Source organism: Pochonia chlamydosporia, chromosome 3 (genome assembly GCF_001653235.2).
Source record: "Pochonia chlamydosporia 170 chromosome 3, whole genome shotgun sequence".
Classification (NCBI taxonomy): domain Eukaryota; kingdom Fungi; phylum Ascomycota; class Sordariomycetes; order Hypocreales; family Clavicipitaceae; genus Pochonia; species Pochonia chlamydosporia.
Genome location: NC_035792.1, coordinates 1405763 through 1422520, shown reverse-complemented (window position 1 = coordinate 1422520; position 16758 = coordinate 1405763). Strand labels below are relative to the sequence as shown.

Sequence of the window (16758 nt, the reverse complement as noted above, 5' to 3'; positions counted from 1 at the left end):
TAAATAAGAAAGAAGGTCGATATATGTGTAATTGCTAGGTCAAAGTACAGGATTGACGCAATTGAGAGGTAATCCAAGCTGCCACTTTTTTGCGGGGCTATGACTTCAACCTGATGGATGGTGTCGAATTGAGTTGGGAGCTTGTTGGCCAATCTATCCTTTGGCTGCCGGTACCGGACTGGACCAGGAAAGATTATTTTTTAATTTGACTTTTATTGTTGTTCTCTCTTCAACAGAGGACGAGCATACCTTACAATTAAATCGGAGTATAATTTAGTTTATCTAATAGTGTTGCATTACAGCCGGTAGAGGTTCAGTTTAGGCTAAATGAGGTGCGGATCAGAGCCGACCAAGAAAATGGTAGGCGCGCTTGGAGGCTCTGGCGGGGCAATAAGACGGCAATATTGGATTGTTTCAATAGTATTCATGGCTTGGCATTCAATGGAGAGTGATGATAGAGCTTGTGTTTATGGCGGTGGGGATGTTGGATGGAGCATTTCACATTTACGATAGACCGGATTGTATTAAAGTATGATTACTTTGATGTCAGCTGGTACGGAGGTACATTTGCATTGGTCCTGCAGTTACCTGCCAAGAAGATATGGGTGCTTCACAGATTGACGCCAATCCACCTCCACCAACCCACACGGAACATTTGTGCACGTCATATCTTGACATATATTGTCGTTAAACATCTACTGCGAAGAAATGTACCATCATGTCGAGGCTATATTTACCAACTCCTCGCCAACTTTTCTTCATGGTCAATACAAAAGACAATACGCTCTAATGTCTATGCTTCTCGTCGTGGTTCACAGCGTCACCATTCTCTCCCTCCTCCGGCTCCGGCTTCTGAAGAGCGTCCTGTCCTGAAATGAATTCATCAAACTTCTCATTTACCGCCTTGTCGCGCGATACAAACCGCACACGAAGACGTCTCACGCCGCGCACTTTACTGCCAACTTGCATGCGCACCGCATCCTCTAGGTCTTTGACGTCATCTACCGTCCATGCACCGGGCACGGCCAATTCGACATCAACGAGGTAGTTTTGCCCCGACTTGGTGCCGCTAATGTCACGGAGTTCGGCTTCATGACCCTCGCTAACATTGGCCAATGCCCGGTGTGCTTGCTTGCGGACATTGGTCTTGACCTCGTCATCGAGGCTGCGGTCTGCTAGCTCGTACATGGCTTCCTTTGTGTTATCATACCCGGCCTTGACAACCATAATGGAGATGAGGAGTCCGCCCACAGGGTCCAGCCAGGCAGCGTTCTCGACAACGTTGGCGCCCAGGATAGCAGCCAGCGTCACAATGCCGGTGAGACTGTCCACACGGTGGTGAATAGCGTTGGAGGCGAGAACAGACGACTTGCGTTCCCGCGCAACTTTCATTGCTGCATGTTACGTTAGTAACTGTGGCCAAGAGACACACATCTTTCAATACTGCACCGAAAGGGAAGGTGACATACTTGCGTGATACAGCCATTCCTTTACCAAGATGGTACCGGCAGCCAACCAAACGGCGTGGATATTGGGGATTCCAAGGTCAGCGGGGTTATGGGAGTGGCTATGGCCGTGACCAATGTGTTCAAAAATGTGATGGGCGCCTTCGGGGTTGAAGTGACCGTACAAGCTGATTGCGCTCTCCCACCCCATGTAGAAGCCGCCAACCAGCAGCATGCCCGAAACACCCAGAGAGCCCAAGCTTTCCACCTTGCCAAATCCCATGGGGAATCGATCGGTTGGCGGTTTTAAACTCCAAGAGACAGTTGCCAATGTGAGGATATCGGAGGCGAGGTCAGCAATGCTATGCCAGGCGTCTGCCGTCATGGACTTGGAATTGAACGCCCATCCGCCGATGAATTTGGCAATTGCCATGCCCAAGTTGGACAACAAGCCAATTCGCGTGATCCGTACGCCAGGGTCATTTTTATTGGCGGATGTGAGATATGTGCTGTCGTGGTGATGGTGGTGATGTCCATGACCCCCGTGACTGTGACCATGACCATGGTCACCATGATCGCGGGTCTGCTTCACGGCCTGGCCCATGATTGTAGGCAGCTTGCGGATGCGTCCGCGGACAGGTGCGAGGTTAAGTAAAACACAGCGTGTGCTTGCAATTGTATACGTTGGGTCGACTATCGACGGCGAGGAGGACGGCGAGCACGCGAACTGGGAGAGCGAGTTGGGGGTGGTGTAAATGGGTGTCGTGTTTGAGGACAAGTAGGCGCAAGTGGAAAAGGGCGAGCTCGACGAGGGAAGTGTAGCTGCGGCTGAGGACAAAAGTGACAAATTTTGAACAATGAAGCGAGATTGTGTGTGCAAAGGTGTATGCGTATGTGTACGCCGTAACCGTGAGGGACGCTGCGTCACCCGCAAAGCAGCTGGTGGTTGATGTGTCCTTTGCGAGCTCAGGAGGACATTGATGTGGATGTGGGCTGAAGCTGCATCGGCGTGGATGTAGCTGGTGCGACGATGGTCCGGGCTGCATTGATGGGGGGTAAGGTTATGGTTGCTTCTTTCATGGTTGCTGAAGCTCAAATCGCTGTTGCCCGCACTTTTAGTGGCCGAGTTGCCGCTGACCCTGCTAAACCACGGCGAATCGCTGCCCGCTGGTGTCGCCGGCAACCACCTGGAGCGGGCCCAATGTGCCTGTATGTGTTGCGCTCTACACGCGGCCACGGCCAGGCCGGTGGAGCGACCGGCCTGGGCAGACATGCGCGGAATATGGAATTAGGTGGTGTTCGCACGTCTGTATCTGTGTATGTCATTTGATCGAATCGATGGCTAGGCAACTGGTCTTTTTGCCGTCTGCTTGTCTGGCGCTTGCAATTGCGCTTTTGCCGACGGGCTGTCCGGGTTGCGTGTGTATCGAGTTCGAGCTGTATGCAGCTGTCGGTCAGCTGTCTTGGTTGAGCGTTAATTGGCGTGGCATGAAACCCGTCCTATGCTTCACAAAGGAAAATAAAAGTCAAGGTTGGTCAGAGTATGAGGTGATGTGGTGAAGAGCGACAACGGCGGAATCGGGTCGGGAATTGATGGATTTGGATGGGGCGATGTGAAGCTGGAGCTCGGAATTGGTCCATTTGGAGCGAGGTCTCGGCCGTTTCAGCACCAAAGTCAAGTCACATCACGCACTTCCTCACACCAGACTGGGTACCTTCAGCACTACTCCATATTCAAGTAAAAATTCAGCATTGTTTGCTGCTTCCGTCCCCACCGTGGTTCAAGTAGCAGTGACTTCTTCTGCGGGGACTATCGAGTGGTTGGAATTTTTATATCCGGCTGAGATGTTCCTCGCCAATACACGAGATGCGCCTCGGTCTCCGCCTGCTTCCGTCCAAGTGATGCATAGGCAAATGACGTCTGGTACCAGACGGTAGTTGCGCCGGGAACCACCCAAGCTCCATAATACGGAGTATACAAACCTACATTCGGCTGATGCCTTGTACATAGTATACAATTTGTTCTAAGAGAGCTCTGCAAACAGAGTTGGCAACTCTTGAACATTTGATGATTCGTTCCTGGCGCCTTTCTAGTTACTTGTTCGGCTTCCTGCATCCATCTCAGTTGACGTAATGGTTCCTGGCACCACGGCTGTCTGGTGGCGGGGTGACCTACCTTCCCGCACTAAAACGAAAACCACCCATCAGAAATACAGCCAGACTGAGAAGTTCACCTTTGTCAGCAATTCACCGTCAGCCGAGCTCCGAGCTCCCAACTTCAGTCAGTCACCAAGGCCAGAAAGATATTCACAAGCACCTGGCCGAACGACGACCAGGTTCTACCCCCTGTCCAGCAGAGCCTCTTGTGCCCATTTCTACCCCAATCTTCCCATTTGTGGGGTCTTTCTTCCGTTTCACCAACCACACTGTACGTCACCAACAGGAGCTGGATTTGGTGGCCTGATCTCATCCTCGCCGGTCCCGAGATATCAGCATATCACAGGTCTACTCCAATCCGAATACGATCTCTACACCCTGGCACTTGTCCGAAGCATCAAGGAGACCAATTGGTGAAGCAAATTGGCAAATTGATCTATTCTGTTGTTTGTGGACTCGATCAATCAGATATTCCATCTCTTCTCGCCACATCACTTATGCCGTGGCTGGCTCGAGCAGCCACTGGCAACTAAGACGTTTCCAATGCGGAAACCTCTTATGCGGATTCCATATACGGACATACTAGCATCTCCTACTATCCTCCCAGCTTCTGCCACAACCATTCAGGGTGGCCTAGCTGCCCTGGTCAACTTTTTCCAGGCGCCGCCTCCCAACAACCTCCCAGACTCAACCGTTGTTCTCACAGGCGCGGGGTTGTCGGTTGCCTCTGGCCTTGCAGACTACCGCGGCGTCAAAGGTACCTACCGAGTAAACAAGTCTTATCGTCCTATATATCACTACGAGTTTGTTAGCAACCATGAAGCACGCAAGAGATACTGGGCCCGGAGCTTCCTGGGTTGGTCAACGCTTCACAAGGCAGCACCCAATGCGGGTCATTATGCAATTAGAGACTTAGGGAATTTTGGTTTGATTCGGAGTGTTATTACACAGAATGTTGATTCATTCCATCCCAAAGCCCATCCACAAATACCCTCTCTCGAGCTTCATGGCTACCTGAGGTCCACCGTCTGCACCAGCTGCAAGACCGAATATTCACGAGATGAATTTCAAAACCAACTGGCCCGTCTCAATCCGCGGTGGGACGCTCTCCTGCAAGAAGCTATTGCCTCTGGTGCTTTGGATACGGAGAGTACCGAAGAGCGGAGATTCAAGGGCCTGAAGGCAAACCCCGATGGCGATGTCGACCTCCCAGAAGCGCCTTACACAACCTTTAGATATCCGCCTTGCCCCAAATGCTTAGCTGACCCACCAGAAAGTGTCGGCGGTCAGAGACATGTTGTCGAGGTCGATTCTGATGGAGCGTGGGCAGCACCAAGCACAGCTGGTATTCTCAAGCCAGCCGTCGTCATGTTTGGAGAGAGTATCGCAAGTCATGTCAAGACTGCTGCCGAAGAAGCCATTGACGGAGCTGGGAGGCTGCTTGTTTTAGGAACGTCTCTCGCAACCTACTCGGCCTGGCGGTTGGCCAAACGGGCCAAAGATCGAGGAATGCCCATCGCCATTGTCAATATGGGCGGTGTGAGAGGAGAGGATCACTTCTTCGCGGATCTAGATCCGCTGCAAACGGGCGAACAAGGAGTAAGAGTCGAATTGTTGACAGACCAACTCCTCCCGGGCCTTGTTACTCGACTGAGACAAACTGGAGTTGCGTCCTTACACCACCCACCCGGGAATGTCCGCTTGGAGAACTCGACCGTCTTTAAGGACATGCTGTCTTGATAATGTTACAATTATGTAAGTGGCGTATGTATATACATATCTGGAATATAGACTGTTAGAAGAAATTCCCGAGGCGAGCAGATTTCGGGTTCGTTGGTTCCATCTCGGCATTCACCCGCTCGCTGGTCGCTTTCGTCTCCGTTACTGGGGCTTTCGATGTTATGGTCTTCACTGGAACCTCCTCTTGTGACGGCTCCTTTGCTTCTTGATCCGCTTGTGACTTCTCGTCACGCTCAATTGCTTTCAGCACTTGGAAACGATTAGCATTGCCTCTCAAAGAATCCTTCTGAATATGCGGTGGAGCTCACTCTCTTCCCAGTCAACATCTCTTTGGGATTCGTCGGCGTTCCCCAATAGCTTGTCCACATTGACGTCTTCCCCATTCTGGAGTCTCCTCATGGCCTCCCGCAGCTGACTTATTCTGACGGTTGATTGTCGATTATATCGCTCGGACTGGTTTCGCAGTGCGATCATCTGGATCGACATGGACCCAATAAAGAGAAACATGACGATAAAAAAGGTTGCCGGGTTCCATTCCTTCGATTTCTTCGCCTTGGTGCCTTTGCGGCTTTCTCTCCGCAAGGGCTTGGGGATCAAGGACGTCCAGAACCCAGTATCGACAATTGTCGCAGGCCCTGTGCTGGACCGCCGTACGGGGAAATTTCGCTGCGCCGGTATTCTGGACATAAGCGCTGGCCGGCCCAGGCCAAATGCTCGCGTTGAGAGTCGCTGCATCGACATGCTGGAAGACTCCTTGCCCGGGTGCCGACCATCAAAAGGAGTGTCATGCAAACCGTCAGTGAAATCTGGGGTCTTTCTGGCATGTGGATTTTTCCAGAACGTCCTTGTTCCGTGGCGGCACTAAAAGTGGCTGCAAACCGTTGCCCCAGACAACTCCCGATATTTAGCCCCACTCACTGGAACCATGATTGGTAGCACCAACAAGCAAACCTCCAACGACCATTACATGCAGCATTTCGGCATAGTCCACGGCATTACATCTCGTCATTTTGGTTTTTGGGCGATATTTGCATTTGTTTTGTCTCTTTGCCTCTGTGGTGTTTTTATTGCGACGATATGATTCGAAGGCTACGCACATAATACTCTACATGGCTTCATTACAAGCATCAGCCGACACCGTGAAGGCGGCAGTGTCATCCATCACGACATGCACCCCGGCGACCGTTGTCACTCTCAAGGAACTACTTCTTATCGAGGCAGAATCACCTGTACCGTCTAGCAAACCAGGATCAAGAGCAGTCAAAGCTGCAACTGCGACCAAATCTTCAAAAGCCAGCACCGCGACAAGGAAATCTGCCACCGCGCAGTCACGCGATGAGCGACTCAACTCACGAGATAAGGCTGTTTTAGCCACGCATGTTATCAATGCGGCGCTGAAGGCACTTGCGGAAGCCTCAAAACCCCAACCTCCGTCGACTCCCTGCAAACAAGTCGAGAATGCTCCTCAAGCGGCTTCTAAACGAACATTGAGGCGATCGTTGTCAGCACCATTGTCGCCAATGCAACCAAGAACCTTGAATCGCGTAGCAACCTCCCCAAGCGTGTCTATAGTCAAAGCAAAAGCTCCGTTGCCTGCTCAATCGACAGGATGTTTGGCGATTGTCGAATGCGCGCGAACAGCATTTGCTTCCCTGCGCTCACTGAAACCATCCACGCAGGACGCCCAGTACGACTTCCAGGTGGAAAATGGCATGTCCGCATTTATCGGGAAACTGCTGGCTTTAAACTTGCATGACCAGGCGCTAAAGGAAATGAAAATACTAAAACTAAGATTAGAGCCTGCTGCTGCTAGCACCGAAGCCGCGAAAACGTCTGAAAATAAATCTACCGCCCTGGGAATTGCCGATCTGCTTGAGTTTCGGAAAAAAGTCTCGACGCAAACGCTTCCAATCATTACTTCACTGCAAATTCAAATCCTCAAGCTTGTCGGCGCCACGAAAAAGCCTGCCCATATTGAGGCACTGCTGCCGATGCTTCTAGAGAAGAACCCATCCTGCCCGGCCAATCTGTTGTCAAAACTTGCGGATAAAGGAGGCAAAGAAGCTCAAAAGGCTGCCCGACAAATGGCTTCACTGTCACAGACTCTTCTGTCAATGCTGCCAAGTGTCTCTAGTCAGGAGGACACGGTTGCGGCCGAACCTCGATTGAGCCCCATTCCTCATATTGCATTTGAGCTTCAAGCGTTGGCCTTTAGAACACAGCTCAAGTGGTGGAGATGGGCTCGGCACCAAGGTGACGTTGACAGCGAAGTTTTGGCTCCTTTCAGCCGCTGCATGCGTGCTTTCGCAAGACGCCACAAGCACGACGACAAATTCCTATACCGATCCTTGGCAGCATCCTATGAAGAATTGATGCAAATTATTCGCTCCCATAAGCTGGAGCCAATGGCAACCTCCAAGTCACCGCTATCCTCCATATATCAAGTTCTCGGATCCGCCGCTCATGCTGCACGACAGTACGATGGTGCGTGCTGTTGGTTTGAGAGCCTGAAGGCCACCTTGAGCTCAGAAACAGACTCTGTGGTGGTGTTGTGCTCGGTCTCTGCACGGATTCTTGCTGCTGCGTTGAAGAAGGAAGAATTGGAGGCCAACATTGAACCAGCTATTCAAGGAGTCACTGACAGCCTGGGGGGTAGCCTGAGTGGTACCGTCACTGAGCTCAACGAGCTACTGGACAGCCTGTCGGCCACGAGGCGATCTGTCGTTGGATTGTTGATGAAGGAGCTCGATAACAAGGTCGCATCTGAACCAGTGCCTCAGACAACGAGTGCTCTTTTGAAGAATTTTGTGCTTCGATACCCGCGATTTCTGCGACGATGGATGGGAACGCCTCCTGGAAAGGATGCTCCTGCAAAGCAGATCCTGCAGTTTGATCAGCGCAAACAAGTCATCATGCAATCAATCAATCAGGTACTCGATGCAACTTTGATGGTTGTCAAGTGCGAGATTCAATCTGGCGCTCTCGAATGGCATCAAATTGACGATGTCCTTCAGCATTGCACCGGGCTACTCGGCTCCGTATCGGATCCATCACTTTCCTCCGCGAGAATGGAGCAACTTGGCACCTATCATGTCAAGATATCTACGTTGTACTTTTCCAAGTTTGTGGAGCTGCGCAAGATTAAGAATCGGACTAAAGACCTCAACAAGCAGCTCCTACAGTCTCTAAGCCGTTCCATTGACGCTGTAAAGGAACGATCTTCTGCCGAGAAAGAAAAGGCACAGTTGTCCATGAAGCTGGAGCTTTTCGCAGATTTATGCAAGGGATCTGGCAGAAGCGAAGATGCAGTTGGAACACTACGATCCATATGTACCAACATGGCAGAGGATGGTGTCCTCTCTGACGTTGCCATGGCCCTGTCAAATCTACCTCCCGCTCTCGCCTGGGCCATGACGGAAAAGTCCGCTTCCCTCTCACGTACTTTGCGGTCAATCGCCAAGCTGGATAAATCGTGGAATGATTGGACGTTTTTCCTCCCGGAAACCGAACGAGCCGCCGTGCTTGAGCATCTCATGCACTTGAGCGCTGAAGCACCAGGTCACGGGCAGCCTCTCCGACTCCAAGACCCGAGCCCAGCAGCGCTACTTCGAATATACTCCCTTGATAAATATCCGATTCGGCGGTTCCGAGTCTTACTTCACCTGTTCTATCAGAGTATTGGAGAGGATGAAGGTCTAGAAGAGCTTGCGTCGAACTTGGACCAAGTTTCTCGACAACTTCAAAAGAAGGACAAGGGTGAAGACGGCTCCCTAGCACAATTTATCCCCCACCTCCAAGCATATTATTCTTCCCTGGAAGCTCTAGCCGAAAGTGACAGCAGATTCCCAGTGGCGGTGATTAAGGATAATATCTCTTGCTGGAAGGCGATACTCGGTTCGCATCAATCGAAGGATGATTTATACACCAAGATCGACAACCCGACAACATTAATTGGATTTTTGCAGACCTTGAACCACCTGGCTGATCTCCGTGGCGAGACTGAGCTTCAGATCTCTATTTCGGAGCTTTCCATTGCCTTATCCAAAGCCGTAACGGCACACTCTGGATCATTTCATGATGGTTTGATTCTCCAAAATAGCCACCTAGCAACACAGTATGTCAGCATCGGCAAGTTTGCTCAAGCGTCTGGTGCGCTGGAAATTTCTAAAGAACTTCTTGATCATAATGAGGGAGTGTCGCAGCGGGTTGTTGCCGACTTTTACCTGTCTCAAGCGGAGTACTACGCAGGCGTCGGCAGCTTAGATGAAGCGTAAGTAAAGTTTTCAGATTCTCCTTTTGTCCTTGTCGAATGCTTCGAGTACTGCTGCTAACAGTTCATAGATTAAATTGCGTCGACAAGGCAAATAACATTTGTGGCGAATCGTATTCAGCCTGGGCACAATCGAAATCACAAGCCAATTTGATGATTTCCATGTCCGCCCTCATCCAGTCTACAATTTCTCTCCGGACTGGCAATATTGAGGAAGCACTATCATCCATCCGAACTGGTGTTCGCATGCTTTCTCATGAATGGACCAGAATGGAGACAGCATTGACAAACTCCGATTCAAGCGTATCCGAAATCAGCTCAACCACTCTTGACCTGAAGCAATCGAAACTCAAGACTGCCGGTCCACGTTTTTGGGGACTTGCGGTGCCACTTCTCCGCTGTCTTTTACATATATCATCCGTGTATGCGCATATCGGAATGTTCCAGGAGACCATTTATTATGCCGAATCTGCATGGAAAATAGCCGAGAGCACCCAATCCTCGCTGTATCGCGCACAAGTCACTGCATGGACTGGGTCCGTATACCTCAAAGCGGGCAATCTAGTCAAAGCCCTTGACACTTTGGCCGGAGCCAAGAACCATATTCCTAACAGTATTTGCTCGTCTCGGGTTCACTTTGCCCGAAAACTGGGCGAACTGTACTCTGAAATAGGCGACGAGGACAAGGCCAATGAGTATCTTACAATTGCAGAAGAAACTCTTCAGCTACTGGGTGATACTCCCAAAAGTTCCTCCATCGAAGACAGGTCGACGGCGCCAACAGCGAAGACAAAGACAACAGGTGCCAGAGCTGTACGAGTTGCACGAACGACCAAAGCCAAGCCTGCCGCAGCTACCCGACTTACAAAACGGCCAGTCACAGCAGCGAAAACCAAAGCGACAGGAGCAGACGCTGTCGCTCATTTGCCCGAGGATGTCTATCAGTCGTCCTTGCTTGCAGCCGTTCTCCTTTCTAGAGCAATTGGATACATACAGAGGAAGGATTGGTCGTTGGCTTTGTCAACTCTGCAACAGGCAAAGGAGCTGCCCAAACTGTTCGGCACTCTCTCGCTGGAACAGATTGTTACCGCAACATCACTCATCGGCCATAGCATGGAACAGATGATTTCGGACCCAGTGTTCTCCGTTATGCAAGACTCTACAATCTCGTTTCCCGCTATAGCTAGCAGCGTGGGTAGGGCATCAATGGACAAGAATAGCTTGGCTACGTCGCCTCCCCGACGCGGACGCGCCGCAGCCGGTGACAAGAAGACTACCAAGGACAAAGTCACCGGTCCTGCATTTGCTGACGCTCTCAGGCAAGCTCAGGATATATTGATAGAAGCCCATAGATCTACCTTGTCGACGGCTGACAGTGGCATGGTCCACCGACTCTCAACATTGCTACAAAATACCATTATACTGCTGTCGGCAACATCGGCCTCCAAGGCGAAGCCGATGCTCTCGTCTGGTCTTGCGATAGTGGCGGTCGATTTGGGCCGCAATATTACCTGGATGCGGGAACAAAATACACTTATGGTTTCGTCGGGTGCCTCTGCGAATGGATCATCTATATCTGAGGCACCGCCAAAAAGCGTCCAGGGACCTGCTACGAGCCTTGCTCCGGACATGGCAGGGTTTCAAACGGATTACGTCGACTTGCTGCCAAAAAACTGGAGTGTCATTTCGCTGTCTTTGAGTGACAGTTGCCATGATCTTTCGATTACCAAGTTGCAAGCCGGCCACTCTCCCTTCATCCTGCGCTTACCGCTCGAAAGAGCCAACTCACGCGACGCAGATGCTGAAGTATTCAATTTCCAGCATGGACGTGAAGAACTTCTTGACATCATTAAACTAGCCAATGAGACCAGCCACTCCGCGCGAGACTTTTCAGCAAAGGGCGAGCGAAGTGCGTGGTGGGCCGAACGCGAATCCCTGGACACCAGACTCAAGGACCTCTTGTTGACAGTTGAGACAACTTGGCTTGGCGGTTTCAAAGGCATCTTTTCTCAGCATCAGAGAAGAGCCGATTTGTTGGCGCGTTTCCAGAAGAGTTTCCATCAGATCCTTGATGGAAGCCTTCCGTCCCGAAACAGATTGCGCGGCAAAAAGTCCGCTAAGACATCGTCTGTTAATCTTGATCCACGAATCCTCGATCTTTTTATTGGCCTTGGCGACCCGACGGATCCGGACTGTGACTTTGACGAGGCGCTCAACGATTTGCTTTATTTCGTTGTGGATATTTTACAGTTTCACGGAGAGAGAAACGCATACGACGAGATTGATTTCGATGCCATGGTTGTTGAGACGTACGATGCTCTGCGAGGATATTATGCGGCTCTAAATGCAGGATCGGAGCGAGAGGCAGGCTCTCATACCATCCTCGTCTTGGACAAAGCGCTCCATGCATTTCCATGGGAATCACTGCCTTGCATGGAAGGGCTGGCCGTATCACGAGTCCCATCACTAGCTTGCCTACGACGACTTATTACGGAATCTAACATGAGAAGTGCTTCTGCTTCCACCAGCGTCCCAGAGGGTCACTGTGTTTCCCCAGCACTCGGAACATATATCCTCAACCCATCATCCGACCTAAAGAACACACAAGCGTTCTTCCAGCCTACATTCAAGACCCTCAAGAGCTGGAACAGCATTGTCAACAAGTCTCCGCAAGAGTCTGAGTTTGAAGACGCTCTCTCCAAGTCAGATATACTAGTCTACTTTGGTCATGGTAGCGGTGCTCAATATATCCGCGGCAAAACTGTTCGTCGCCTCGAGAAATGTCGACCGGCAACATTCCTCATGGGATGCAGCTCAGCCGCACTTACAGAAGCCGGGGAATTCGAGTGCTATGGCGCTGTGTGGAACTACATGATGGCTGGATGTCCCGCCGTGGTAGGCACGCTGTGGGACGTGACTGATCGTGATATTGACCGATTTGCGGGACGGACCTTCGAAGAGTGGGGTCTATTCCCCCAAGGTACATTCAAAGAGGATGAGAAGAAGAAGAAGGGGCGCAGCAAAAAGGGCGGCGTGGATGTTGATGGTAGCGATGATGATGGCATTGCCTCAGACGGGTCGCGACCGGCATCACCAGCACTATCTTGGGCGTCCTCATTGCCTGAAGCTGTGGCCAAGGCGAGAGATGCTTGCAAGTTCAAGTATTTGAATGCGGCGGCTGTGGTCGTTTACGGTATTCCCGTGTATATCAATCGTGAGGAGTAGGAGGTTGGTCTTGTTTTTATCATATACCCCTGTTTTGACTTGACATTGGGTGTTTTTGGAAATGTTATGGAAATGGTTTAGAGAATACGTTGCATAGCGACGGCGCTGATTATAGATCAAACTTGTTTGACTTGTAGTTTTGTTGTCTAGGCACATTTCAGGTTGATTCGTGTATATCATGATTGCCAGCGTGATGTGGAAGTCGGTGAATACAATCCCGCTGATACAACTGTGCTTACAGTAGCTATGAGGCAATTTATTGTGAAATATTCAGCCATTCCTCCGTATAGAGTATCCATGCCATCGACATACATGCAGGGTTTTGTATGTGGTGTACGTAAATGGCAATAGTAGAGAATGTTTACCACAATCCAGACCACTCCACAGGATGCTCCCCTAGGGTTTTGCTAATTCTGCAATAACGTCCTTAATATCAAACTAGATTACCACGTATGAAGGTAACATCGTAGTTCCCCCGAACCGCAAGGGCCATTTACGAAACGCTTACTATCTTATTATATTGCATACTATTACTCTGATGGGCGTGTTTTCTGAAGGATTGTGATAAACACCGCCGTACGTTTCGGTTTAAGCGAGACATGCACACAGGCTAACTTATTTTTTTTCTTTCTCAAAGCCCGAAAGAGTAATATATCACAGCATATCAGGGTGCATTACTTGGTGTGCAGACTCCTGTCCGCCCTCAACGGTAGGTGATCCAGACCGCGTGGCTTGGTCAAACATCCGCTTTTAGTTGTCCCGGACGATCCTTTCTCCAAAAAGTAAGACATCTTAGGCACATGGCACACTTGGAACACTACGAGCCTGCCTTGATAAAAGTACAGCAAACATGGTGCTAGGACCATAGTTAGTTTGCCGTACGGAAAGCTACGTCTCCGAGCTTCGCTTCTGTCTTTGCAGAGGAACACCAATGGGCAATAAGGCGTCGTCAAAAGTCCGCCCAAGTGTCCAGGATAGCCAACGATGCCGTATTCATGGGCACACTATGATGGTGTGATAGAAATGTCTCACTTCTCAGCCAACTAAAATGTAAGTACGGAGCAGTAGATGCAGCACTGGAGCGGGTCGGGTCAATGCCAGACGAGAGCCAGGTGATAGGGTTGCAGTCGGCCGGGTCGTTGTCTGAAGCTTGCGGCCTCTAAAGAAACTTAGACAGCTTCGCCCGACGAACAAGCATGTGGCCATCCGGGCAAGACGCCACGTTTGACTGACTGCTGCCTGCTCTTTGTCGGGCCACGAAAAGATTTGCAACTGGGAATGTCGTGCACGAGCATAGCATCGTCCCTAGTAGTCAACTTCGGTTCCATGGGGTCTGGATCATGCCCCCCGTCTAGCTTGGCATATAGCCAGCTCTGTTTAGCTTTTACACGGAGGCAGCAGCACATGAGCTTGAGAGAAAGACGGTAGACAAGGACAAAGGGCGTGGGGGTGAGTACCGGCGGTCAGACGGCGTTCTGAGCAGTCGGCCGAGGATCAACACATGGTATAGAGGATCTCCGAGCCAGATGTGCCAAATGGGACCACAAAGCCGTTGAACCAGAGCATCGGTGCAGCAAAAAAAAGGAAGACGGGGTGCTGGTTTGTCTGTTGGCGTGTCGGGCTGAGCTAGTATGGTGCGAACTGAACCGGTTTGCAGCACCAGACGCTTCTTGCTTCTTTTATGTATGTACGGAGTATGTGGTGAGGCGACACCGCTAGCTTGTCACTCATGTACTTATCAAGAGGTGACGAGCCTCTTTCATTCGATGATGGGCCAGGTAGGTTGATGAGAGGGACACTGTACAGCGAAGGGATCGCCAGTAAATCCAGCGGTATAATTGGTAATAGTCCCGTACGTAAGGCAGCAATTCAATGGAACCTGAAGGTGATCTATCAACGGGTAGATCGATTGTTGGTTATTGAGATCAGTCAGCTCCAAGATATGATATATGGCTCGAAGAAAGAAAGATTTCCAGATTCCCAGATTCCCAGATTCCCATCTATGTACGGAATATTGACCAGCCATCACTCCATATCGATGAGGATGTAAGGAGTATGCGGTATTTGTGCTTGCGTAGCTGCATCGTCAAGATTAGCGACGCGAGGAGTCCTGTTGGTTAAAGGTTTGCGTGCAGTCAGAGAGGAGGCCGGTCAATCATGAGACATGGACATGGCATCTCGATGACAAGAAGCAGGAGGCGTCATCCCATCACTCGAGCGGGGGGGGCATGACATGGGTCTAAGTGCGGAATCTGTGAAAAAATTGCTCGATATGGGCGAAGAGTGAGCTGGTGGAGGTTTGCAAGGGAAGCCAAGGCATGAACGAGGGTGTCGAGGTGTCAGTCAATGTTGACAACTTGATGAGGCAGAAAGGGCCTTGCTCCGAATCAGCAAGCCTCAATGGCGTGGCGTCGAGTGTAGTACACCAGGCTGGGAGACCGTCTGTGCGTCCAAACGGATGTGAGCCTGTTCGGCCCCGGACCTCGCTGTGATTGGCTTGTTGTGTGACATCGCGCGGCATTTGAAGAAACTTGGGAAGGCACCGCAAGGACATCTGGAGAGATTCTCCGCTTTCCTGCTCTCGCCTGACCTGGGAAGAGTGGGGCCCCGAACTGCCTATCCCCTACATTGCCATTTGCTTGCCAAACTTGCTCTCCAAACTTTCTCTGTTCAATCATGGTCTTGTCTGGTGCGTTGCATGGGCTGCTACGTACTGGCCACCATGCTTCCAGTTTGACTGACTCGACGATTCCGCGACAGTGAACAGCCGGGGATACTCATTCGGGTTAACAATGTATCCCTTTTGATCCAAAGCGTCGCACTGGCCGTAACCTTGTGGTTTCTCCTCAATGCGCGAAGAGCACCAAACCGGGCAGGCGGAATGCCGGATGACCAGGTTTGGTTTTGATCATTAGTCCGTTCCTGGGCCGTCCGTTGCAGCGTCTCGTTCTGTTCTGAAGTCTCGCTCAGCTAATTTTAGACAAGGGGCATGATGCCAAACCGAACCATCAAGAAACAACAACGATCAAGTCGCTTTGGGCTTTCAGGTCTTGAGTCATTGAATCGATAATCGTCAATGAGAGCTGCAATCATCCAAAGTATTGAGCTCAGCTGTTTCAACTATAACCATAAAGATTAAGGTCGGTGCTTAATTTGTTCTGTCTAGCCTCTGAGAAGAGCTCCCCAAGTATGTCTCCTGCCAAGCTATGCGCTTATAGGGGTTGGGCCTGTTCGCTTGTTAGCGAGTGGCGATCGCCCTCGTAGGTCGACAAACCTCCGTCCTAGCGATTTCCTTTGGCAAATACGGAGTGTTCCGCGCTCGAATATTGGATTTTGTTCAATATCGGGATAGTTGCTGAAGTGTCTGGCGCATCTCAAAGCATGAAAAGCGGATGGCCCGCTCCCGAACGCCCGTGGCAGGGGAATCCTTGCCGGGAACACGGGCAGTCGGACCCTTCGAAGAGCAAATCCGGCGGGCTGGTCCAAAGTGTCTTCCCCATGCAGGGAGGTGTTTTCCAGTATTGTGCCAAGATATGAAGACTTGCTACGAAGCAAAAAGGCAAGCAACCGAAACATTCACTTGCGCTGGTTTCGGGACAGCTAATGATATTGCGCTCGAAGCGCGATGTGGGCGATGGCCACTGCTCTCCCACGTCATCCACATGGCGAGCCTCTTGTTTCTGTCAGTGAAACAGGCAAGCTTACAAGATAGGCAATCCTGACCCTTGAGGATAAACCAACGTTGTCTTGCGACGCAACCAGAGAGCTGGGAATCCTGGTGTCGGCCGACATTACCGCTTGCTCACAGACCTGGGAGGGTGAGGATCCTTGCACGGGTCCTTGCACGGGTCCTTGCACGGGTCCTCAGTCCATGTCGATCAATGGTAACGACCCGCCGTTTCTCCAATTGTCATCCTTTAG

The 16758-nt window shown here is 50.9% G+C and overlaps 7 protein-coding genes across 7 annotated transcripts; 4 read left to right on the top strand and 3 right to left on the bottom strand.

Annotated features, from left to right (window-relative positions):
• Positions 1-327: 327 nt before the first annotated feature.
• VFPPC_15767 (hypothetical protein) lies at positions 328-513 on the top strand (the record flags this gene model as incomplete). The annotated part of the gene is made up of 1 exon (XM_018293520.1): positions 328-513. The coding sequence occupies one exon, from the start codon at positions 328-330 to the stop codon at positions 511-513; it is 186 nt and encodes a 61-aa protein (XP_018144873.1).
• A 273-nt stretch (positions 514-786) lies between these two features.
• VFPPC_04334 (cation efflux family protein) lies at positions 787-2718 on the bottom strand (the record flags this gene model as incomplete). Its single annotated transcript, XM_018283705.1, has 2 exons — positions 787-1394; positions 1470-2718. The coding sequence occupies 2 exons, from the start codon at positions 2716-2718 to the stop codon at positions 787-789; spliced, it is 1857 nt and encodes a 618-aa protein (XP_018144872.1).
• An 860-nt stretch (positions 2719-3578) lies between these two features.
• On the top strand, positions 3579-4019 carry VFPPC_15766 (hypothetical protein; the record flags this gene model as incomplete). The annotated part of the gene is made up of 1 exon (XM_018293519.1): positions 3579-4019. One exon carries the CDS (start codon positions 3579-3581, stop codon positions 4017-4019), a length of 441 nt encoding a protein of 146 aa, XP_018144871.1.
• Positions 4020-4145: 126 nt separating this feature from the next.
• Positions 4146-5342, top strand: VFPPC_17742 (SIR2 family histone deacetylase-like protein; the record flags this gene model as incomplete). The annotated part of the gene is made up of 1 exon (XM_022429431.1): positions 4146-5342. One exon carries the CDS (start codon positions 4146-4148, stop codon positions 5340-5342), a length of 1197 nt encoding a protein of 398 aa, XP_022285531.1.
• A 55-nt stretch (positions 5343-5397) lies between these two features.
• VFPPC_15765 (hypothetical protein) lies at positions 5398-6083 on the bottom strand (the record flags this gene model as incomplete). Its single annotated transcript, XM_018293518.1, has 2 exons — positions 5398-5591; positions 5651-6083. 2 exons carry the CDS (start codon positions 6081-6083, stop codon positions 5398-5400), a joined length of 627 nt encoding a protein of 208 aa, XP_018144870.1.
• Positions 6084-6451: 368 nt separating this feature from the next.
• VFPPC_04332 (separin) lies at positions 6452-12837 on the top strand (the record flags this gene model as incomplete). Its single annotated transcript, XM_018283704.1, has 2 exons — positions 6452-9612; positions 9684-12837. 2 exons carry the CDS (start codon positions 6452-6454, stop codon positions 12835-12837), a joined length of 6315 nt encoding a protein of 2104 aa, XP_018144869.1.
• Positions 12838-14596: 1759 nt separating this feature from the next.
• On the bottom strand, positions 14597-14863 carry VFPPC_04331 (hypothetical protein; the record flags this gene model as incomplete). Its single annotated transcript, XM_018283703.2, has 1 exon — positions 14597-14863. One exon carries the CDS (start codon positions 14861-14863, stop codon positions 14597-14599), a length of 267 nt encoding a protein of 88 aa, XP_018144868.2.
• Between the last annotated feature and the right edge of the window lie 1895 nt (positions 14864-16758).